The 24,816-nt window shown below is 38.9% G+C and overlaps 2 protein-coding genes across 2 annotated transcripts in view; both read left to right on the top strand.

Moving 5' to 3' along the window:
• The window catches only part of LOC125834475 (RGS1-HXK1-interacting protein 1), a 96,316-nt gene that overhangs the window by 57,729 nt on the left and 13,771 nt on the right, over window positions 1-24,816 (top strand). The window lies entirely within an intron of this gene.
• Window positions 7,048-9,279, top strand: LOC125834469 (uncharacterized). Its single transcript, XM_049513614.1, has 3 exons — window positions 7,048-7,084; window positions 7,794-7,904; window positions 8,486-9,279. Exons 1-3 carry the CDS (start codon window positions 7,048-7,050, stop codon window positions 9,277-9,279), a joined length of 942 nt encoding a protein of 313 aa, XP_049369571.1.

Genomic DNA, 24,816 nt, shown 5'->3' on the forward strand with positions numbered 1-24,816 from the left:
CAGATTTGTGCTGCAGCGGATCACTTGGCATCGTTAGTCGGAATCGCCGATCAACTCGGCGATTCGCCCTTTGGTGTAGTTTATCGCCCTCTTGCACCAGCCTTCAACATCGTCGTGCTCTAGGTCATTGGGCGACATGGTACTGCTTCGCGGAACTTCTCGGCGATGCACCGACTGCTCCCTTTTTCCGCCGACTTGATCATTTCCTTCAGGGCTCAGCACACTGGAACAAAAGGCGAAGTAAGACCCTTCAGCGACTCGCCAAGTGGACTCAGCAATCCTCAGGCCTTCATTTCTTCATTCTTTTCAGCCTCTTCGTTCCTTTTTGCGATGTAGTGTCCATGCTTTCCTTCAAACTTCAAATAGCTGAAACTTAAGGGTTTTCATCAGATATTGAGATAAAATAAGCATTTGAGGACACAATTTCTATTAAAATATAGCCCTAAATGAGTCCAATTTGTGGACTCATGAACACCCCCAACTTAAACTTTTGCTTGTCCTCAAGTAAAACTCAAGTTCTGCAGTTTAACAAGGATGTCTCAAACAGTTCTACACAAGATTCAATTATGAATGTACACAACAAGGTCCAATTTACTTATGCAAGGATCAATTGTGTACTCAAAGATTCAAGTTGTGACACACTATTACCAAAGATTCTCAAGCTCGCAATACTTGCTTCAAATGCAAGTTTAAGCTCAACAAAAGTCTTCGAATGCCCTCACACAAATGATGATTCCATTTTCACACGTAAAGGTATAATCAATTTAAAGTTCAAGAATCAAATACAATGCTCACACTCACAAAGATGAACACAATGCATGCTTTCACCCATAGGTTTGCCCGTATTTTCCAATCAACATTTGTTTTGACTTTCTCAAGATCACAAAGGTCTTAACAAGGTTTGTAACGGGGCTGAGTGTAAAGGTATGGTCATTTAGGCTCAGTGACTTTTATCCTCATGAAATGTGGTACTCTCAACACTTCCTTTCTTTTTCCTTCATCATTTCAATTAGTGCATCATAGGTCATCCTATTATTCGCTTCCCATGGATTGTTTGGTACCCCATTTCTTTGGTACTTTATTCCACAACTTTCTTTTTCATTCTTTTTCTTCTTTCTTCTTTCTTTCACTTTTTTTTCGATATATATGGAGGGGTTCTATTTTTCTCAACACCATGGGTTTAAAGGAGACTTTCCTTGCACTTCTTGATTGCCCTTATCTTTTCACCACACCTCCAACTTAGGCTTTTAGCCTAAGTTGGCTATTCAACCAACCACAACTTCATGAGGATTATGGGTGATGGATAAAGAGAGGTCATTGTTTTCATCAAGTTTCTTCCAAAGAAAAGTAAGGCTCAAGGGGTGTTCAAAAATGGTTCACACACTCACAAGGTAGGTCACAAAAGATGTATATGTCAAATTGTCTCACACTCTTAGAAGTTGCCTAAGATCATGTCAAGAGAAAGCCTTAATTAGTCAATCAGACTAATGGGGCAAATTCTAGGATCCATCATGCATGGTTCAAGGTAAGATCATCACATAAGGCATTGACACTAAAGTCAAACAAGACTCCACACTTTTGCTACTGTGCAATGGTCACCACAAGAGACTCGATTCGACAATAGGCTAGTCATAACGAGATGTAAAGAGTTCACATATTGTCTATGCCACTTCATTTGGTCTCATCATAGCTGTACATTCATGTTCGTTCGATTGCTAGCACTATTCAAGTCATCGATATTGATCGAAATTGAGACTCAAATTTGCCGAGGAACAACCACATTCAATACAGACAAGAGGTGGCAAAATTTTTCGAAACGGTAAAAAATCATTCACAATTAAAAACATGGAGCCACAAGCTCAAACATCCACAAGATGCAGTGTATAAAACACAATTTCATTTCACAACCCAATATATAAACAAAACCAGAGAGTCACAAAATCACAAAAGGTGAGCCTCATCCCACCACAAATAAAACAATTGTCCTCAAATGCAAACAAAAATATCCAAAAGTGAAATAAAGTAAGATAGAGAGGGAGGTAAAGAGGGGGTCCTGTCTACATAGTCGCTCCATCTGTCTGGGCATCAGTGCCCGGTGCATCACTCTGGTCCTGGGTCTCAGTACCCAGAGTCGCTTCAGAAGAAACAACAGTATCAGACCCACTAGGAGCTGCCAAGAGTGTTTTCACCAAAAAGGCCTGCACAGTTGCATAGAATCCCTGGGCCCACGAAGGAACTTTAGGATCTTTGATAGTGGTCTTCCTATCAGAAGTGGGCCTCTTGCCCTTGCCTTTATTTCTAGGTGGAGGTTCTTGTCTTCCCGTCATTGGAGGATTTGACCCCCCTTCATTTATTGTGATATCCCGTGCTCTTTTCTGGGGTGGCATGACAATATTGGTCTTTACCATATCTTCGAGATACTTGGAATTCTCCCTGCTAGACTCAACAACATGCAAGCACAACCCCAGAAAATTTAACCAATTTTAAGGCACAAAAAATATGGGATTTTAACAATATAAACACTACGGGAAAGATTTTCACAAGCATAAGTAAAAACAATTAAGATCAGAGAGGCCCAACACATATCACTAAGATAAGATCATTGCAAATGAGTAGAAAATTACTAAAAATAAATTCGGGGTTTAGAAAACCAACCTTAGATGCCGATTAAAATACTTTTGAAATGCTACGCGGTAATGTAATCCAACTCCGAGCACCAATCAACAACTCAAATACAGTAAAAATGCAAGAAATATTGAAAATACTAAACGGGTGCGAGTTTGTGAAGGTCTAAAGTGAGGGAAATTGTAGAGTTTGAAAGTTTAAACCTTTGGGCTTGTAAGAAACCGTCCAGTTCTAGCCCATTCTACGACTCACCGAGTGGATACTTACCTCGTCGAGTTTTACCGGACTTCCAATTTAATTGGGGGTCCAAACGGCGAACTAGATCGCAATTGCCAACCAGGTTGGCAATTCGCCAATAATTTCCTGGGCACGTCGAGTTTTACAGACTCCACTTTGAAATCATCTTTAGTCCAACGACGGTGTAAGTTGGGGTGGCCGACTTCTTCGGCGATGCGCCAACTAGACCTTTGGCTCGCTAATTTGCACTTTTCACTCACTTTCCATACTTTAACCTACACAAACAACACACCATTATTTCTTAAAGCAAAAATAAAGCGGTAAAACCTTGGGTTGCCTCCCAAGAAGCACCTTATTTAACGTCGTGGCACGACGGAACTCCTCACTCAAGTTCCATTAGTGAGGTTTGCCTCATTTTCATGATGTCACCCCTCTTTTGTCTCTGGGTAGAGAGAAGATAACACTTGGTCCATTTGGGATCTTTGTCATCATTCCCACTCATTCTTCCTATTTCAACACACAAACAAGCAAAACAAAACTAAAAATTAAGTTAGTAAACTACGACTAACAAAAGCAAAATTCTACTCTACTAATTATTCTCAAGTAACACAACTCCCCAGCAGCGGCACCATTTTGATGTTTGCGTAATCAAGACACAACTTCCGATGCAAGTGTCTACGATCGTACAATAGTTTAGTAACCCAACCAAGGGTTGGGATCGTCCCAAGAGAGTGGTTTTGAGAATTTATAGAAAAATAAAATTTTATTCTAACTAGTCGTAGCTAAAGACATTAATGAGTAAAAATATTGTAAATTAAAGGGGGGGACACAAGAGTGTCAATTAACAATTTGGGGTTTTTATCACTAGTAAGTAAAAAACAACAAAATCAACAAGGGTTTCTAAGTAATGAGAGGGGATCCTTGGGATGTGATGGAAATACGGGTTAAGCTAGATTATTGGATACATGCTTTCGATAGAAGATTAATAGAGTAAGTGTTACTAGGCTAGACTTTAAGGGGGATAAGCTCTCTCTCGAGCAACTTACCTCGTTTCAAATGTGTTCCTCTCGAACACCCATTTGCCGCATGAAGACCAACATACGCCTTAACTCAGTCACTCTCACTCTCTCTGGAGCTGAGTGTGTGGACATGGGACTAGGGTTCACTCTCTCGAGCTGAACCTCATGTCGACCCATTCACACTGGCCATCAATCTAGTGGTCTTAATTTTATAACCTCTCTCTCGAGCAAGCCAAAAACACATATATAAACTTGTATTTGCAACTACAAATTCATTAAATTCATCCACAACTACTAAACGAAATCACATTTAAACTATGAATATACTATCAGCAAGTAAGACCCAATAATTATCTTAACCCATATTCACTAAATCACACCCCAAGAATTGGGGTTTTTAGCCACACATCAAGAGATAGAAATTTATACCTAAATGAGCTTACATTCAAATGCATATGAATATTTAAGTCTTGTTACAGGCCAAGAATGAAGAATCAAAGAGACCTAAGTCCAAATCCTTGGAGATGAAACCCTCTTCTTCTTCAAGTCTTCAAAACCCTCTCAAACTTAGAGCAAAAATATCAAAAAGTACTATTCTCTAAGTGAAAATTATAATAATTGTTCCACACTTAAAACTACAACTCTACCAAGTATTTATAGTTTTCACTAATTTGTGCTGCAGCGGATCACTCGGAGTCATTAGTCAGAATCGTCGATCAACTCGACGATTAGCCCTTTGGTGTAGTTCATCTCCGTCTTGCACCAGCCTTCAGCATCGTCGTGCTTTGGGTCATTGGGCGACATGGTACTGCTTTGCGAAACTTTTCGGCGATGTACCGACTGGTCCCTTTTTCCACCGACTTGATCGTTTCCTTCAGGGCTCAGCATACTGGAACAAAAGGTGAAGTAAGACCCTTCGGCGACTCGCCATGTGGACTTGGCGATCCTCAGGCCTTCATTTCTTTTTTCTTTTCAGCCTTTTCATTCCTTTTTGCAACGTATTGTCCATGCTTTCCTTCAAACTTCAAATACCTGAAACTCAAGGGTTTTCATCAGATATTGAGATAAAATAAGCATTTAAGGACACAATTTCTATTAAAATATATCCCTAAATGAGTCCAATTTGTGGACTCATCAGTTAGTCGATCAATTTTAGCTAAGCTGAATCCTTAACAAAGACAAAGCTTTCAAGAGGCGTGCTCTATCACTTTCTTCCAACATAACCCACCTAGCCAAAGACAAGAACATAAGAGGATGAAATATTAAAAATATTCAATGCTTGGAAACAAGCATGATAGGATTTATTCTACACGTAATCCAATATGTGTTGCTAAAGAACATAAGAAAATATCCATCTGACATCTACATGGAATACGTAAAAGCAACAAGAAACTAGATCCTCAAACATTCAGTATGCACCCTTCGTGGATACACTACAGAAAATCTCACATACCATTACAATTAATAAACTTGTGAATTTGCAAATTTGATGACACCAGTTGACTTTTTTTCTCCACAACTTTTTCTTTAGATAACAGTTGTATTCAGTAAAAAGTTAGCCACCCAGAAAAAGGTGCTAAGTTGGAAATTTTACAATCATCGAAAGGGTGATTAAACCCCTGCGGCCCTGACCATAACCTATACAATTATAATTGCCAATTCAATATACTAACTCTCCTACTTCCCCCAACAGATTCTGCTTACACCAAAAAAAGAACAAACTAAGACAATTAATCTTATTTTTTTCTGGATAGAAATGTTAGTACCATTCCTTTCTTTCCACACTGTCCACCAAATGCAAGCTGGAATGATCTTCCACCCGTCCTCCTCCCACCTCTATTCCCAATACTCCATCAACTGTTTAGCAGTGCAAAGTAGAACTAGGTATTATCCAAGTTTTTTTTTGAGAAGGTAACAACTTGTATTCTATTCCAAAACAAAAATAAGAACCTGCCACAACAAATTACAGGTTGCTAATTACAATCGTGGAGAGTAGCAGGAGGATCTTTAATCCTATAGCAAAATTTACAAGGAACCTAAAACATTTGTAACTGATTCTAGATCTACCGTGTGCTCCTGTTTACACCAAAAAAGAAACAAAATGAAGCAGTTCATCTTAATCTTCTGGATGGAATTACTCTTGTTTTGGAAGCATATGAGATTTCTTTGTTTCCACACAGACCACTAGATGCAAGCTGGAATGATTTTCCATCTTTCTTTATGCCCAATAATGCCTGCATAATTGCTCCATATCTTAAGAGTTTGCGTAACTTTCCTAGGCATAATCCATTTCATGCCCTTCAAATTGAGGAAGAAATTCCACAAAATGTTGGTTATTCTATGGTGAAGGAAGAGATGGTTGACAGTCTCTACTTCTTCTTCACCATACAGATGCTTCTTCTTACCCAAGTTATTCCCAAAATACAAAAGAACATGTGCCACAGATTTATAGTTGTCATGCAGTGTAGGAATAAGTGTTCATTGTTTTCTCCCTCCTGTACACTAAGAAGACCCCTCTACTATCTAGTTTCCCCCTAATCAATGCATCCACCAAAAGTTCCCAATATCTGAAGCATTGTGACAAAAATCTCTACTTCCTAGTCATTAAGTGACAAAATCTATCTATACTTCAACTAAGTTTGGTTCGTCTCTCCTAAGTTGATAGGACTCTTCACTTTTAGTGTTGTATCTGTGTCGACAGGACATGGTGTGGATGTGGGATCCGTATTGTATTTGGTCAACCCAATTTGGTACTTTGACCAAAATCGACAAAACATTTGGGACAACAACAATGATTTTGTTTTATCAAAAGAAAAGTTAAGCTGAAATTGAAGAAATAATAACATGTATATATCGACGTCTTTGCTATGATATTCCCAACAATTTATATAGGAGTTGTAGCAGTTTGAGTCCATTAGTTTATTACCTCTTTATGGGATTCTCCTCTTGACCAATATATTTTCCTCGAAATACCTTGACAGATTTCCATGTAATGTCTCATAATTTAAACATAGATCCCGTTTGGATTAGCTGATTTTAAATAGTTAATTTTAAATAGCTGATAAGTTTTAAGTTCTCAGAACAAAGAAATGCTAGAACACAAATTTTATATTCACGGTTCAAATTAAAGGCAACACGATAAATGACAAGCAACAACTAATAGAAAATGTTGCAAGATTTGGAGAAAGGAGTCCAAACACAGGGTAAGAGCTCAAGCGTACAATAATAATGAAAAAGAGGTCATAGACCTTTTTGATGAAAAAGCTCATTTACACCCATCAATAGATCAATCTTTTGATGTAGTCTCAAGAGTGGATAGACCAAGATTGAGAATGTTACCTATGAAATCCTTAACTAAGATACAAAAAGTGCTTGGAATATTGTTAGACAAAGAAAGAAGAAGTAGTTGGATATTATGAACATATGGTGATAGGGCATTCCATTTAGAATCTCTTTCCTAATCTAGTGGATGTGGTTTCAAAGAATACCTATAGGAGAGGTGTTGGTTACAAACAGAATAGCAGATGTTGTGGAACGTTGTTGTTGCTCCAATTCTGTACAAGAGACCTTTGACCATCTATCTGTGTCCTGTACTGATTCTAATTTTCTATGGATAACATTTGCAGGAGCATCTGGAGTTTAGGGTCTTTTTTTTCAGCGGAAACAAACCATATATAAATGGTGAAGTGCTAGTTGTGTTGTTAAACTGAATCCACTGTTTAGACCTCTTTCAATTTTTCATCAGTTGGAAGATTTGAAAAAAAATGGATGTTACAAAGCATGGAGGAAGAATGACTAGGAATGTTATGGTGAGGGAGATAAATTGAAACATTTTTTAATGACTCTTTTCTAAATATCCTTGGCTTAATAATGTGCCCAACTCCTACCTTGGATGGTTATATCCTTCTGCAGGGGTGTATAAGTTTAACACTGATGGTCCTAGTAGGTATAAGGATGAATGTAGTTCGAAGGCTTTTTGTGTGAGAGACAGTCATGGTGACTTGTATTTGCTGAAGCTGAGAGGTTTGCCCTGTGTGATGCTTTAGAAGTTGAGGTGAAATTTTATTAATAGTCCTTATAAAAGTTAAATGGTATTTAAAAAACTCGTTACCCATATATTTAATTATTTCTAAGGACTATTAATAAAATTTTACTCTCTCTGAGCTATGGCGCACGTTAGAGTGTACTGACTTGCACCTTGCCGGAAATGGGGAGGGGACAGCCACACAGACACACGAAGGCATCGTGAGGAAGAAATAAGTCAGGGTATTGCTAGTAGCTACACAACAGGACCACCACAAGTAACTAGGAGTTGATTGCTGATCCACAATTGAAAACACCAGAAGAAGCTTCAATTTGTCCGGCGATTGCATTAAGTTAGGAGAAGGGGAAAGTAATAAGGAATAAGTAGTGGCCGGAGCTGTCAAAGCAGAACGGAATTAGAGCTGGGCTGCAATAGATTTCGATAGAAATCAATGGAACAGTAATACAGATAAAACACTCAGGTCAAGCACAAAGGAGGCTTGAATTGAATAGTGAAGCACCAGAGGTATCTTTGGCAAACTTTTTTGCTACTAATCTAACCTACATACCACTTGTGATAGTCGAAGGGGAAAAAGTAGTAGAAATTATGACAGAAGATGTTGCTCAAGATAATGAGAAATGGGCACCATCGATAGTAGTGTATGTGGTGGGCACAACACCATCCATTGGAGCTGTGGAGAGATTCATCCTTGGTCAGGGTACCTTCTCTGCGAAACCTACAATCTTATATCATAGAGATGGCTATTTTGTGCTAAGATTTGCCAATGAGGAAGAGAGGGATATGGTGCCATGTTCAGGGACTCATTACTTAGTGAAAAGACCTGTTATAATGAAGCCATGGGTTCCAGAGTTTAATTCTAAGGAGGAGATACTCACCACCGCACCATTATGGATTAAGCTCCCAAACTTACCTCTTAATTGCTGGAATCCAAAGGTACTAATTAAGATGGGCAGTAGCTTGGAGAAGCCACAATATGCAGAGGAATGTACAACCCAAGTAAATAGAATTTCATTTGCCAGAATACTAGTTGAAGTTGATATCACAAAACCTCTGCCCAAGGTAATTAAAATTCATGTTCCTAAGGGGAGAGTTTCGGAGAAGCAAATATGGTTTGAATGGAAGCCTATGTTTTGCCAGAAATGCTTACAAGTGGGTCATTCATGTGTGGATAAGCTAGCAGCACATCCACAAGTTCAGAAAAAAATCCAAGGACAGGGACAAAAGAAAGAATGGATACCTATCACTGTAATAGGTAAGGAGCAGGCTAATGAGATGGGGCAGGTTTTGCCTCAGGCTCAAAAGGTAACATATCAGCCAGAGATAGATGTAGCACGGGTGATGGGAGCAAGGTGAATGGCAAACTGTTAGATATAGAAATTCCGCAAGGAAAGGCATAATAATATCCAGGATGCAAGGGCATGTACATATATTGATGCAGGGAACCCTAGCCATACAGGAAGTCAACAGAGTGGGGAAGAAAATGGGGGAAGCATGGAGGTACCACCTAAACCCACCTTAACCTTATGATAGTAACATGGAATGTGAGAGGTTTCAACCAAGAGGTGAAGCATAAAGAGATGAGGTAGTTTGTAAGGAGAAATAAGGTAAAGATCATAACAATATATGAACATATAGTAATATCAACAAGAACAAGTCTGATTATTAAGAAGAGCCTGCCAGGATGGGAATGGTGCACAAATGACAACATCACTATGAGAGGGAGAATTTGGGTGGTTTGGAATCCCAATGAAATTACTTTCACCATGATGGAAGATGTAGAACCATACATACATGGTTTGGTGGTTACAAAAAACAACAATATATAATTTCAATATATGGATTGCACACAATAGCTACCAGGATTCCTTTGTGGACACCACTTCAGCAACTAAACAATCATATCAGAGATCCTTGGTTGATTATGGGGAACTTCAACTCTACACCAACACAAGAGGACAATCCTGTTGGTAGTCAAGTACAAGATGCAAAGACAAGGGATTTTCGAAATGTTTAATCGATTGTAACCTAGCAAAATTACATATAGGAGGAAGGAAATACACTTCATATGAGCATGTTTATAATAGAATTGACAAAGGTTTAGTCAATGATGCATGGATGGAAACAATGTCAGTATAACAAGTCATGGCTATGGATCAATTTCAAAAAACAAGTCATGGCTATAGATCCACTATTCTCAGACCATTCTCCATTAGGTTTTATAGTAGAGGAACAAAAAGATACACAAAAGAGACCATTCAGATTTTACAGCTCTATAGGGAAACATCCAGAATTCAGAGTGTAACACCCTAGAAATTCTATGACTTAAGTTAGAGCTTGACCTTATGAATAATGACTTAAAAATAGTTAAAATGATGTTTTTAAACCTAAATTAATTCAATTGACTCGGTTTGGAAGAGTAATAGTCTAAACGTCAAGAAACAACCACGATGTCTGGAAACTAGAGAAGAATGTGTTCTAGTGTGTCCTTAGGTTTTGGACAGGTTTAGGAGTGTCGTATGATGGTATAATCTTGTAAAAAGGTTTACATTAGGTAAATATATGTTTACAGGGTCAAAACATTTGAATACGATTCCCTGGGGCCACCTAAGGGCCCCCGAAGAGGATCCCAACCTTGGCCAAGCAAGCTGCCAAGACAGCTTGCAGATTGGACTTGGAGGGAATAGCTCTACATCGCGGACTAGCTCCCCCAAGGAGAAAAAAGTTAGTTCGCGACGCGGTCGTGTCGTGGACTCTACTATCTCGAAATTGAATTCCAAATATCTTCAGGGAATAGCTCCGCGTCGCGGACTTGTTCCGCGATAAAAATGCAGAAATTTAGAAATCAATTTTTAGTTCATTAAAGAGTCCAACTAAGTGAGGGGTATTTAGGATACTTTAGGGGGCGTATATATAATGATTTTTAAGTCAATTTACCTCACTTTTATCACTCAAACACAAAACCCCAAAGATCAAACCTAAAGTTCCTTCTTCTCTCTACTCTCTCTTTCTCTCTTCCCAATAACTCCATTGAAGAAGATTGGAGCTTCAAGAAGAAGACCAAATATCCAAGGTTTCAACTCAGATTTTCGTGGTTAATTCATCAATAAGGTATGGTTGCTTATCACTCTTGGGATTCCTTTCCCCAAGAGGCCCCTTCAAGATGAATTTCAAAATTTCCAATTTCTAGGTTTCAATCCAAAAACGTGGGTCTTCTTTCTAAAGTGAAATTGATGTTATAAACTGAATTTGATTGATGTTATATGAACAATTATGGATGAATTTATATTGTATTGGTGGTTTCTTGAAGAATTCCCCATGAGATCCATGTTTCTCTTTCTTTTCCTAATTCTAACCCTAGTTTGTGTTGGATATCAATTGAAGGCTATGAATTGAATGTGATGTTATGTAATTCATGTTTGTATGATGATTCTACCATAGGTTATGTATAATTTCTATGAAATTAGGGTTGGGTCTTTGAATGAATCCTTCAAGTCTATGAAGGGAATATGTCAATTGCTTATATTGATGTTGATTATGTTATTACTTCATGAATTACCTTGTATTATGTATTGGTTATGAATTAATTGGTAATTGAAGTATGGATGTCCCAAGAAGGGAAATAAGGTATGGAGGTTGTTTCTTCTTTGAACTCGAGTTTAAAAGGTGAATTGCTTATATTGTAATGATGCTATACCTAATGTGTTGTTGTAGTGTTGATGACCTAGTTTCCTCATCCTTAACTCTCTACACTTGAATTAGCTATGAAGTATGTATGCATGTTATGGTATGATTGCTATATGATTGAAAGGTAGTCCTCATGATTATAATGTAATGTAAAGTGAAAGGTTTACTCACTTGCTAAGTGTTTCTTAAGAGAAAGAATTGTTACTCACTTATGAACACATATGAGCTATTATGGTAAGAAGTCTACATAAGAGTCTAGTAAAGTAAATGTGAACTATGTGATGACTAAAGATGATTACAAAATGGAATTAGATGCTTAGCACCGAAAGGGCATGTAAATGAGATGGGGGTCTCACGTTTAGTAAGTTCGGCTCCCCATATGGGTTTCCTCACGTTTAGCAAGTCAGAATTACCTACGGTATGTGTTGTCTCATGAGATGAAAACCCCCACGTTTAGTAAGTTAGGGTTTCTAGAAGCAATATCCTTGACCCTTAACTATGTGCCCACATAGGACTTTAGCTTAGTGGATCCACCTAGATAGCTATGTACGAATGGTTACACCTTAGGCAAGTGTTAACCCTCTCTTTTCGGTGTGGGAGTAGAACACCGGATTCCATGTAGCTCTCATGGTGTATGTCGGTTATTGCAATATTTTCCCTAATGTAAAAGTAAATGAAGGTATGAAAGGTGTGAACTCTTACTAGGGCTTTCTTAAGGGTTGCTACATAGTGTAAGGGAGGGTATGGGACTTCTCTTGCGCATTGCACTTGTGGGATCCTAAGAGATTGTTGTAGTAGTGTTCTCTTATGATTATGATGATTATGACTTATGTATGTTGAAGCTATGTTATGTATGATCATTATGAGTATGGTAAGTTATGATGAAATATGATCTTATGAATGTATGTATGAAGTAGGTTGCTTAATGTGATACTTGGCTTTGAATAGGGTTATGGCGTTCTATTCTTTGCATTGCATTAGTATTGCTTGGGTTGTCTACATGTTGGGATGATATTATGTTTGATTGAACTATGATGCTTAATTTGTGTGCATAATGGATTTACTTGGTAAAAATCATGTTTTGAATAAATGTCCTTTTATGCATGTTTCAATGGTTTTTATGCATAGTAGCCATACTTAGTACGTGTGTTGTACTAACCCATATTTTCTCCCTTTTCCCCAAATATTTAGGTTCGGGCCGTTGAGGATTCAAGCTTACTTCTCAAGACACTTGGAGTTGTTTCCCCAAGTTGGTTAGTCCTCAAGTCTGAGGACAAGACCCTATGATCTAGCTTCTATGTTTAGTTCTTTGATTATGTTGAAAGACATTGTTGTACTTTCCTATTTCAAGACTTCTTATTGATGTAAGGGTTAAGTCCCATTTTCGATACTCATATGTCTAGATGGTACATTGTGACGAAGTTAGATTCTGTTTTTCATATGTGAAGTGAAGTTGAACTTCCAATGTAAAAAGTTTTAAATTTTCCGTGATTTTATTCTATGATACATCTTATGACGAATGCTAAGCGCTTTTATAAGACCTCTTCGAGGTCGAATATGCCGGTAGCGACTACGGGGTGCTCTCAGGTCATTACAAACTTGGTATCAGAGGATAAGGTTGAGAATAATGTAGGATTCATGTCACAAGATACCACATCGAGTAGAGTCTTGTTCATGGGTGTGAAGCGCGCCACACTTATGAATGAGAGGCTACGAGATGCTTAGGAACTTTCACTCTTTTGTTATTCCATAGTCATGCCTAAGAGTCTTCACTCTATTTAGTTCTTTTCTTCTAATCCTTCTCTTGTGCTTATAGGCAATGAATACAAGAAGGAACAATGCAAGGAGGGCCAGCGAGGAGAATGTGAATGAGGTGGTACCCTCTCAAGCTCCTCAAAACCCTAAAGTTCCAATTGAAGAAGGGGCAATGTCTAATGTTGAGATAAGGTCGGCTATTCATAATTTGACTCAAGTGTTGGCCACTCAAGTTACTAGGGATACTAGGGTGCAAGTGAACCCCAATGCTAGCACTACCGCTTCTAGGATAAGGGATTTCACAAGGATGAATCCCCCTACTTTCTTTGGCTCCAAAGTGGAAGAGGATCCACAAGGGTTCATCAATGAAGTGTTTAAGGTTCTAGAGGCTATGGGTGTGTCTTCTTAAGAAAAGGCGGAGTTAGATGCCTATCAACTCAAAATGTGGCATAAGTGTGGTATGATCAATGGAAGGAGGGAAGACCTATTAGAGAGGGTCTGATAAGTTGGGCTACATTCAAGACGGCTTTTCTTGATAGGTTTTCCCCCTTGGAACTAAGGGAGAGGAAAATGTAAGAATTCATCAACCTCCGTCAAGGGGGTGTGAGTATGAAGGAGTATGGCCTCAAGTTCACTCAATTGTCCAAGCATGCTCCTACTTTGGTGTCGAACTCTAGAGCTACAATGAACAAATTTGTTATGGGGGTATCCGATCTTGTGGTGAATGAATGTAGGTCGGCTATGCTAATCCCAAGCATGGACATTTCTCGCCTTATGGTTCATGCCGAGCAAATTGTGGAGCAAAAACTTAAGCAAGTTAGTAGAGAATTGAAGAGGTCAAGGGCCGATGATGGAAATTCTTCTAAGGTTAGGTTTGAGATCCAAGATAAGTCAAAGTTCAAAAAGAGGTTTTCCAACCAAGGTCCTCCTAACACTCCAAGGGTCAACAAAGGTAAAATGTCTACCTCCAAGCCTCAAGAAGCAAGAGGTGGTGGTCCTTATGTTGAGAAGCCTATTTGTTCAAAGTATGGTCGAAAACATGAAGGCAAGTGCCTAGTTGGCATGGGAAATTGCTATGGTTGTGGTAACGACGGCCACATGAGGAGGGACTGCCCTATGCTAAAGGCTCAAGGAAGGGAAAATGCTCAAGCACAAGCAAGTGGCCCAAATCCCAATGCTCCTAAGAAGAATCGCTTCTATGCTCTCCAATCCCGAGGTGATCAAGAGAGCTTTCCGGATGTTGTGACCGGTTTGTTACAAGTATTTTCAATTAGTGTTTATGCATTGTTGGATCCCGGTGCCACTTTGTCTTTTGTAACCCCTTTAGTGGCTATGAAGTTTGATATGTTTCCTGATGTCTTAGATAAACCCTTTTCGGTTTCTACCCCGGTGGGTGATTCCATAGTTGCAAAAAGAGTTTATAGGGGTTGTCCCATATCATTGCCCAATAGAGTCACTTTAGTTGATTTGGTGGAACTTGATTTGTTAGACTTTGATGTTATATTGGGGATGGATTGGCTTTATGCTTGTTTTGCGTCCATAGATTGTAGGACCCGAATTATGAAGTTTCAATTTCCTAAGGAGCCCATTTTAGAATGGAAGGGAGGAAATTCCGTTCCTAGGGGAAGGATCATTTCATGTCTAAAAGCTTGTAAGTTAATTTCTAAGGATTGTCTCTATCATATTGTGAGGGTCAAGAATCTTACGTTCGAGATTCCTCTTTTGGAGTCGGTCCCCGTAGTGAAGGATTTTCTGGAAGTCTTTCTCGATGACTTACCCGGGATTCCTCCCGAACGGGAAATAGATTTCGGCATAGATTTATTGCCGGATACACAACCCATTTCAATCCCTCCTTACCGGATGGCCCCGACGGAGTTGAAGGAATTAAAAGCTCAACTCAAAGATTTGTTGGATAAGGGTTTCATCCAACCTAGTATATCTCCTTGGGGTGCGCCGGTGTTATTTGTGAAGAAGAAGGATGGATCTCTTCGTATGTGGTGACCATTAAGAACAAGTATCCACTCCCTAGGATTGATGACTTATTTGATCAACTTCAAGGAGCGAGTTACTTTTCAAAAATTGATTTGAGGTCGGGTTATCACCAACTTAGGGTGAGAGGTGTTATGTTCCGAAAACAGCCTTCCGAATAAGATATGGTCATTTTGAGTTCTTAGTGATGTCCTTTGGTCTTACAAACGCCCCGACAACTTTCGTGGACCTTATGAATCGTGTGTTTAGAAATTTTCTAGACTCATTTGTTATTTGTCTTTATTGATGACATCTTGATATACTCTAAAAGTGAGGATGATCACATGAATCATTTAAGGATAGTATTGCAAGTCCTCAAAGATCACCAACTCTATGCTAACTTTAGCAAGTGCGAGTTTTGGCTAAGATCGGTTTCTTTCCTTGGTCACATTGTTTCTAGTGAGGGTATAAAAGTTGATCCAAAGAAAACTGATGCGGTCAAAAGTTGGCCTAGACCTTTGAGTCCTTCAGACATCCAAAGTTTTTTGGGTTTGGCCGGTTACTACCAGAGGTTTATTGAGGGATTCTCATCTATTGCATCTCCATTAACGACCCTAACTCAAAAGAAGTCCAAGTTTGAATGGTCGGAATCTAGTGAAAAGAGCTTCCAATTGTTGAAACATAAGCTCACCTCCGCTCTGGTTTTGACCTTACTGGAGGGCACCAAAGGGTTTGTAGTATATTGTGATGCTTCCCGAGTGGGTTTGGGTTGTGTCTTCATGCAGCATGGTAAGGTTATAGCTTATGCCTCGATACAACTCAAGGTGCATGAGAAGAATTATCCAACTCATGACCTTGAGCTAGCGACCGTAGTCTTTGCTTTAAAGATTTGGAGACACTATTTCTATGGGGTACATGTGGATGTGTTTACCGACCACAAGAGTCTTCAATATGTTTTTACCCAAAAAAAATTGAATCTCTGACAAAGGAGGTGGTTGGAACTCTTGAAAGATTATGATATGAGTCTCATTTACCACCCCGAAAAAGCAAATGTGGTTGCGGACGCTTTGAGTCATGTATCTATGGGTAGTGTGTGACATGTGGAAGAAGATAAAAAGGGAGTTAGCCCGTGATGTACATAGGCTAGCCCGGTTGGGTGTCCGACTAGAAGATTCCCCAAAAGGAGGTGTCATGGTCCGTCAAAATTCCAAGTCATCGGTTGTTGTTGACGTGAAGTCTAAGCAACATCTTGACCCTATTTTGATGGAACTAAAACAGTCGGTTCTCAACAAAGAAATAGAAACTTTCTCTCAAGGAGAGGATGGGGTGCTTAGACACCAAGGGAGGTTATTTGTGCCGGATGTGGATGGCCTAAGAGAGACAATCTTAGAGGAGGCCCATGGGTCCCGATATTCCATCCATCCGAGAGCCACCAAAATGTATCGTGACTTACGTGAGATTTATTGGTGGAACGGAATGAAAAGAGACATAGCAAATTTTGTGGCTAGGTGGTCAAATTGCCAACAAGTCAAAGCCAAGCACCAAGGACCGGGAGGTCTAACTCAAGATATTGATACCCCCACTTGGAAGTGGGAAGAGATCAATATGGACTTCGTCGTAGGTTTACCTCGAACCCGTAGGCAACATGACTCCATTTTGGTCATTGTGGATAGATTGAATAAATCAGCCCATTTCCTTCACGTCAAGGTTTCTTATTCGGCAGAAGATTATGCTAAGTTGTACATTAAGGAGATTGTGAAGTTGCATAGGGCCCCGTTGTCGATTATTTTGGATAGAGGTGCCCAATTTACTTTCTATTTTTGGAGGTGTTTCCAGAGTGGGCTTGGTACACAAGTGAAACTTAGTACCGCATTCACCCTCAAACGAATGGTCAAGCGGAACGCACCATCCAAACCCTAGAGGACATGTTGAGAGCGTGTGTCATTGACTTCAAAGGTAATTGGGATGACCACCTACCTTTGATAGAATTTTCCTACAACAATAGCTACGACTCGAGTATTTCTATGGCACCCTTTGAAGAACTTTATGGTAGAAGGTGTCGATCTTCGGTTGGGTGGTTTGAAGCAGGCGAATTTCCTCTTCTTGGTCCCAAGGTAGTCTATGAGGCTACGGAAAAAGTTTGACTTATAAGGGATAGGTTGAAAATGGATCATAGTCGGCAAAAGTTTTATGCGATAATAGAAAGAGGAATCTTGAATTTGAAGTAGGTGATTGGGTATACTTGAAGATCTCACCCATGAAAGGGGTGATGAGGTTTGGTAAGAAGGGGAAATTAGCCCCCGGTATGTTGGGCCTTATGAGATCTTGAATCGTGTCGGAAAGGTCGCTTATGAGTTGAAATTGCCTATTGAATTGGCCCCGGTTCACCCGATGTTCAATATTTCTATGTTAAAGAAGTGTATAGGTGACCCGGTGTCCATTCTCCCTCTAGAAGGTTTAGGGGTGAATGAGAACCTTTCGTATTGTAACACCCCTCATAATAAAGTAGGATAGAGTAGAGCCTCACATGGGTTTTATGCATTAATAAGTTGTTAAAATAATGAAGAATAGCCTTTTTAGTCATTTTTAAAGAGTTTGGAAGTCAAACGTCAAGGGACGACCAAGACGTTCGGAAACTAGTCTTTTACGTATTGGTGTGTTCTAGTATGTTGTTCTTGTTTTTATGTGTTGTTTGGAGTCTAAAATCAGTGGAGGTGACCCTAGTGCCTTAATAAATGTTTTTAGGGTCAAAACGTTTGGGTACGACTCCTCGGGACCACCCTAAGGGTCCCCGAGGAGGACCCCAACCCTTGGACAAAAAAGTTGCCAAGGCAGCTTGAAAATGTGCATGGAGGGAGCATGTCCGCGTCGCGGACTAGCTCAACCAAGGGCTAAAAGTTTAGTCCACGTCAAGACGTGTCGCAGACTCTACTGTCTCGAAATTTAATTTCCAGAAACTTGTGGGAACACCTCCGCGTCGCGGACTTGTTTCCCGACAAAATCTGCGAAAATAAAACTCAAGTTTGACTTGTTTAAAAGGTCCAACTAAGTGAGGGGTAGTTTGGGTACTTTGGGGAATTATTATAAAGTTTTACTAAAATAGCATAGGGCATGACTTTTAACCAAATGTCCTTTTTAGCATGTTTTTGTATGGTTTCCATACTGAGTACTTAATTGTGCTAACCCCTTTCTTTCCCTTTTGACTAAAGTGTAGGGAATTGGAGATGTTGATATTCCATGGTTGATGGATAGGTTTCGAAGGTGTTTGAAGATGAAGACTTGGTGAGTCCTCATATATTCGAGGACAATAACCAACATGTTCCTTTATGTCTTGTAGTTTTGTTATAGTTTTGAGTGGGCTTAGTCCCATTGTTGTATTCAAGTATTAGATGGTTTTGAGACATCTTGGATAAAGTCTAGAAAGTCTTCCGCTTGTTATTTGATGAAAGTTTCTCCGTGTGTGAAGAAAGTGTTTTTTTCCTTGGGGGTTTTAGTGTCTATACGATGAATGAATGATCCATGAGGCTTGTATTTGACCTCTTCGAGGTCGAATACGCCGGTTACGACTAGAGAGTGCTCTCGGTTTGTGACAAGTAGGGTCATTGAATCATCATAAGTGTTTTAAGTGTCATTCGAGGGCGAATGTTCCCAAGTGGGGGATATTGTAACACCCCTCATAATGAAGTAGGATAAAGTAGAGCCTCACATGGGTTTCATGCATTAATAACTTGTTAAAATAATGAAGAATAGCCTTTTTAGTCAGTTTTAAAGAGTTTGGAAGTCAAACTTCAAGGGACGACCAAGACGTTCGGAAACTAGTCTTTTACGTGTTGGTGTGTTCTAGTATGTTGTTCATGTTTTTATGTGTTGTTTGGAGTCTAAAATCAGTGGAGGTGACCCTAGTGACTTAATAAATGTTTTTTGGGTCAAAACGTTCGGGTACGACTCCTCGGGACCACCCTAAGGGTCCCCGAGGAGGACCCCAACCCTTGGCCAAACAAGCTGCCAAGGCAGCTTGAAAATGTGCATGAAGATAGCATGTCCGCGTCACGGACTAGCTCCACCAAGGGCCAAAAGTTTGATCAGCGTCGCGAACGTGTCGCAGACTCTACTCTCTAGAAATTTAATTTCCAGAAACTTGTGGGAACACCTCCGCGTCGCGGACTTGTTTCCCGACAAAATCTGCGAAAATAAAACTCAAGTTTGACTTGTTTAAAAGGTCCAACTAAGTGAGGGGTAGTTTGAGTACTTTGGGGAATTATTATAAACGGTTATTCTACCTATTTTAGGGTATTTTAAGTGGTTAAAATCCCAAAATCTAGAATTAGACCTCATTATCCAAATTGAACCTTCCCTTTCAAATAAATTCTCTCTCTAGAACTCCATGGAAGACATTGATGAAGCTTCAAGCTAAGGGATGGGTTCCTACTGATTTCACCTTCAAATTCCTAGGAAATTAATCATAAAGGTATGGGGATTTTATCTTTGATCCTCCTTTCAATCAAAGAGCCAAATCAAAGTGATTTCAATGTTTTTCAAAAACACTAAGAACCCCAATTTCAATTCTAAGCTTGGGTTCATTCATGAAAGTATTTCAAATGATTAGTTATGTTAATATTGATGGTTTTAAGATCAAAAACTCCATGAACCCTTGCATATCTTGAAATCCTAATTTTTGGGTCTAAAGTGGATCTATTGATTATGAGCTAATAATGTGATATTAATGTGTAGATTGTTATGGGCTATTGATTTATCTATATTGAATTATGAGGAATTGATGGTCAATTGTGTTATATTGGATGTTGGCCTTGAATGGGCAATTGTGACCTAAGGCTTATCATGATGATGAAGTTGTGAATAAATTATCGATTCTAGTATTTTATATATATAGATATATATATATATATATATATGTAGTAAATGTTAGAATTGTGAGGTTTGATCCCTTTGAAAGTGGGGAGGTGTTTACTTTATAAGCATGTTGTGATCATGGCCTTGTAGGCAAAGTTAGATGATTGTTGTTTTGAGTAATGTTGATTATGTTAAGGTAATGTGATATGATGTGAATTTGTGTATGGTCTAAGAGCATGAAAGGTGACCTTGTGTAAGAGACTTTATGTGTTATGTTTGGTTGTTGTCTTCTTTGAATGACTTATAATGAACGTGAGGTTAGGGTAGACTATGTTTACCTACTCTCACACCTAGTGAAGAATGAATGAAAAAAATGTAAGATTGAATGAAAAGAATGGGAGTTAATGCTAATGAATGAAAGTTGGGTCTATTGTAGGGATAGTCTCATAAAGTACTCTTTAAATGAATGGGGTTCCTAGCTGATCCAGGAGCTTTCTTAATGAATGAATGAGGGTTAGGATGGGTATTCCTTCGTGAGTTGAGATGAGAATACTTAGTAGCAATCCTTATCTCTAAATGAATAAATGAAATGAATGTCCTAACTCCATGGGGGAGTAGTTTCTAGCACCGAGAGGATATGAAGATGAGTGGATACTCCTTCGTTAGTTGAGATGTGAGTATTTAGTAGCAACCCTTAAGATGGGTTCTCCTTTGTGAGTTGAGATGAGAGTACTTAGAAGCAATCCTTCTATCCCTTAACTATGTGCCCACATAGGACTAGCTAGTGGTCTCTACCACGTAAAGGCTAAAAAATGACCCTACCTTAGGCAAGTAGGGATCCCTCATCCGGTAAGGGTACTACCGGGATTCCATGTCAAGCTCCATGGTCTATGTCGTTTAAGGCTCTTTCCTCACATTAATGAATGAATGAACTAGGGTCTCTTAAGGGTGTACTACTTAGGATAGGTGGTGGAATGGGACATCATCTAGACATTGCACAAGTAGACATTTAAGGGAGATCTTGGTGTGTCTTAGTAATGATAATGAATGAATGAGTCTTATTGGGCTAATTAATGAAAGTTTTGGTCTTTGAGCATGCTAATGTGAAAGTGAGTCATAATGAATTGAATGTAAGTGCTTATGTTGAATTGAATGTATGTGATGATCTTATGTCATTAGTGAATGAAGTTGTGTAAATGCATTAAGTTGAATCAACGATTTATGTTGAGATGTGAAGGGAGCTTGTCTTGTGTAGCCTTAAGGATCACTTGGGTGTGGTATGGAGAGGTAGTATGGGCTGCCTCACCATGTCTTACTTAGGTGAGTCTTGGGATGACATTTGATCGGTGTTCTAGTTTTATGAAGTGACTTGTTGGCTTATGTGCTTATATGTCTCATATGATTAATTGGTGAAGGTTGAGGTATGCATGGTAAGTGCACTTTGTGTGACCTTATGGTGGTGCCTTAGTGTGGGTGATGGTATGGGACGTTGCCCATACATTGCACAAAGGTATTGCTTAAAAGTTACTTAAGGTGGAGGTCCAAGGCAAGAAGGTAAAAGGTAAATGGGTTATGCATGTTTAAGAGCTTTTGTGAAGCATATGACTTTGTATTATTGGTTGTGACTTGTAAGGTGCCTATTATGTTGATGTTCATGAGATTTTATCAAAATGGCATGAAAGCATAACTTCCGAACAAATGTCCTTTTTGGCATGTTTTGCATATCCTCATACTTAGTATGTATGTTGTACTAACCCCTTTCTTCTATTTTACTACAAGTGTAGGTTGTGGTAACTAGGAGGAGATTGTGCTTTGGAGTTGCTTAGATTGCTTCACTCTTCCAAGTCTTTGGTATGTCCTCAAGATTCGAGGACTATGTTTAGAAGTTTCTTAGTCATTGTAATAGACACTTAAGTTTCATTTCATTTGTAAAGGGGCCGTGTCCCTTAGTACGTTTCAAGTTCTTGTCTAAGATTGGCTAAAGAGAATTAGTAGTTCCGCTTGCGTATTGATGTTTTCAAATGTTGTTGACTCTTGAAGTCTTATGGCATTTATTGAATAAAAGTTTTAAATTCTTAGTGATTTTTATGACCTATGCGATGAGTGAATGCTAAGGCTTGTATAAGACCTCCGAGAGGTCGAATACGCATGTAACGGTTAGGAGGTGCTCTCGGTTCATTACACTTATGAAAAGGTTCTGGTCGAAATCTTTGATCGTCAAGTTAAGAAGTTGAGGAATAAGGAGGTTGTCTCCGTAAAAGTCCTATGGAGATACCACCTAGTTGAGGGTGCAACATGGGAGGCCGAGGCCGACATGAAGTCCCGCTACCCTCATTTTTTTCCTCCTACTCCTAGAAAAAGTTGAGGTTAGTAGTCTGTCTTAATTTGGTATAAATTGAAAATCATGTGTGTTGATGATTATGACATGATTTCCTTGTATGTGTATATTTTTGTGAAAATTCATGCTTAAGTTGTATTTTGAGTTTTCATGAATTTTGTTTCTCATGGTTGAAATTGCACCCATAGATGTTGTGAGATGTTGTCTTCATGAGAAGTTGTAATGAGCATGCTTGATGTTGTCTTGTGAAAGAAATGTCTTGTTGATTGCTTAATATATATGTTGATGCTCATTGAATATGGAGAAGGTAGTTCCTCCTATACTTATGTGCAGTAAAGAATTTTGAGCATAGTGATGATGTGGATTAAATTCCTATATGATATGATGAAACAATGTGGTTGATGTGACTGGTTGTTGTGTTGCTAGTTTGAGTCATTGTCTCCTTAGAAAGAAGTCCAAGTGACATTCGGGGACGAATGTTCCTAAGGGTGGGATATTGTAACACCTCGGAAATTCTATGACTTAAGTTAGAGCCTCACCTTATGAATAATGACTTAAAAATAGTTAAAATGATATTTCTAAATCTAAATTAATGCAATTGACTCTGTTTGGAAGAGTAATAGTCTAAACGTCAAGAAACGACCACGATGTTCGGAAACTAGAGAAAAATGTGTTCTAGTGTGTCCTTAGGTTTTGGGAAGGTTTGGGAGTGTCGTATGATGGTATAATCTTGTAAAAAGGTTTAAATTAGGTAAATATATTTTTATAGGGTCAAAACGTTCGAATACGATGCCCTGGGGCCACCATAAGGGGACCCGAGAAGGACCCCAACCTTGGCCAAGCAAGCTGCCAAGGCAGCTTGCAGATTGCACTTGGAGGGAATAGCTCCGCATCGCGGACAAGCTCCCCCAAGGAGCAAAAAGTTAGTTCGCAACGCGGTCGAATCGCAGACTCTACTGTCTCAAAATTGAATTCCAAATATCTTCAGGGAACAGCCAAGTCCGCGACGAAAATGCAGAAATTTAGAAATCGATTTTTAGTTCATTAAAGAGTCCAACTAAGTGAGGGGTATATAGGGTACTTTAGGGGACGTGTATATAATGATTTTTAAGTCAATTTACCTCACTTTTATCACTCAAACACAAAACCCCAAAGCTCAAACCTAAAGTTCCTCCTTCTCTCTACTCTCTCTCTCTTCCCAATAACTCTATTGAAGAAGATTGGAGCTTCAAGAAGAAGACCAACTCTCCAAGGTTTCAACTCGGATTTTCGTGGTTAATTCGTCAATAAGGTATGGTTGCTTATCACTCTTGGGATTCCTCTCCCCAAGAGGCCCTTCAATATGAATTTCAAAATCTCCAATTTCTAGGTTTCAATCCAAAAACGTAGGTCTTCTTTCTAAAGTAAAATTGATGTTATAAACTGACTTTGATTGATTCTATATGAACAATTATGGATGAATTTATATTGTATTGGTGGTTTCTTGAAGAATTCCCCATAAGATCCATGTTTCTCCTTCTTTTCCTAATTCTAACCCTAGTTTGTGTTGGATATCAATTGAAGGCTATGAATTGAATGTGATGTTATGTAATTCATGTTTGTATGATTATTCTACCCTAGGTTATGTATAATTTCTATGAAATTTGGGTTGGGTCATTGAATGAAGCCTTCAAGGCTATGAAGGGAATATGTCAATTGCTTATATTGATGTTGATTATGTTATTACTTCATGAATTACCTTGTATTATGTATTGGTTATGAATTAATTGGTAATTGAAGTATGGATGTCCCAAGAAGGGCAATAAGGTATGAAGGTTGGTTCTTCTTTGAACTCAAGTATGAAAGGTGAATTGCTTAGTTGTAATGATGTTATACCTAATGTGTTGTTGTAGTGTTGATGACCTAGTTTCCTCATCCTTAACCCTCTACACTTGAATTAGCTATGAAGTATGTATGTATGTTACGGTATGATTGATATATGATTGAAAGGTAGTCCTCATGATTATAGTGTAATGTAAAGTGAAAGGTTTACTCACTTGCTAAATGTTTCTAAAGTGAATGGATTGTTACTCACTTATGAACACATATGAGCTATTATGGTAAGAAGTCTACATAAGAGTCTAGTAAAGGCTAATGTGAACTTATGTGATGACTAAATATGATTACAAAAGGGAATTAGATGCTTAGCACCGAAAGGGCATGTAAATGAGATGGGGGTCTCACGTTTAGTAAGTCCGGCTCCCCATATGGGTTTCCTCACGTTTAGCAAGTCCGGATTACCCACGGTATGTGTT

This window comes from Solanum verrucosum, unplaced genomic scaffold, assembly GCF_900185275.1.
Source record: "Solanum verrucosum unplaced genomic scaffold, falcon-dt-bn FXZP01000223.1, whole genome shotgun sequence".
Taxonomy (NCBI): Eukaryota; Viridiplantae; Streptophyta; class Magnoliopsida; order Solanales; family Solanaceae; genus Solanum; species Solanum verrucosum.

Coding starts and splice junctions, on each gene's coding strand:
- LOC125834469 (XM_049513614.1), top strand. CDS start 7,048: ATGTTGCAAGATTTGGAGAAAGGAGTCCAAACACAGG. Junction 7,085..7,793: donor GAAAGGAGTCCAAACACAGG/GTAAGAGCTCAA, acceptor ATCCTTCTGCAG/GGGTGTATAAGTTTAACACT. Junction 7,905..8,485: donor GTATTTGCTGAAGCTGAGAG/GTTTGCCCTGTG, acceptor CACTTGTGATAG/TCGAAGGGGAAAAAGTAGTA.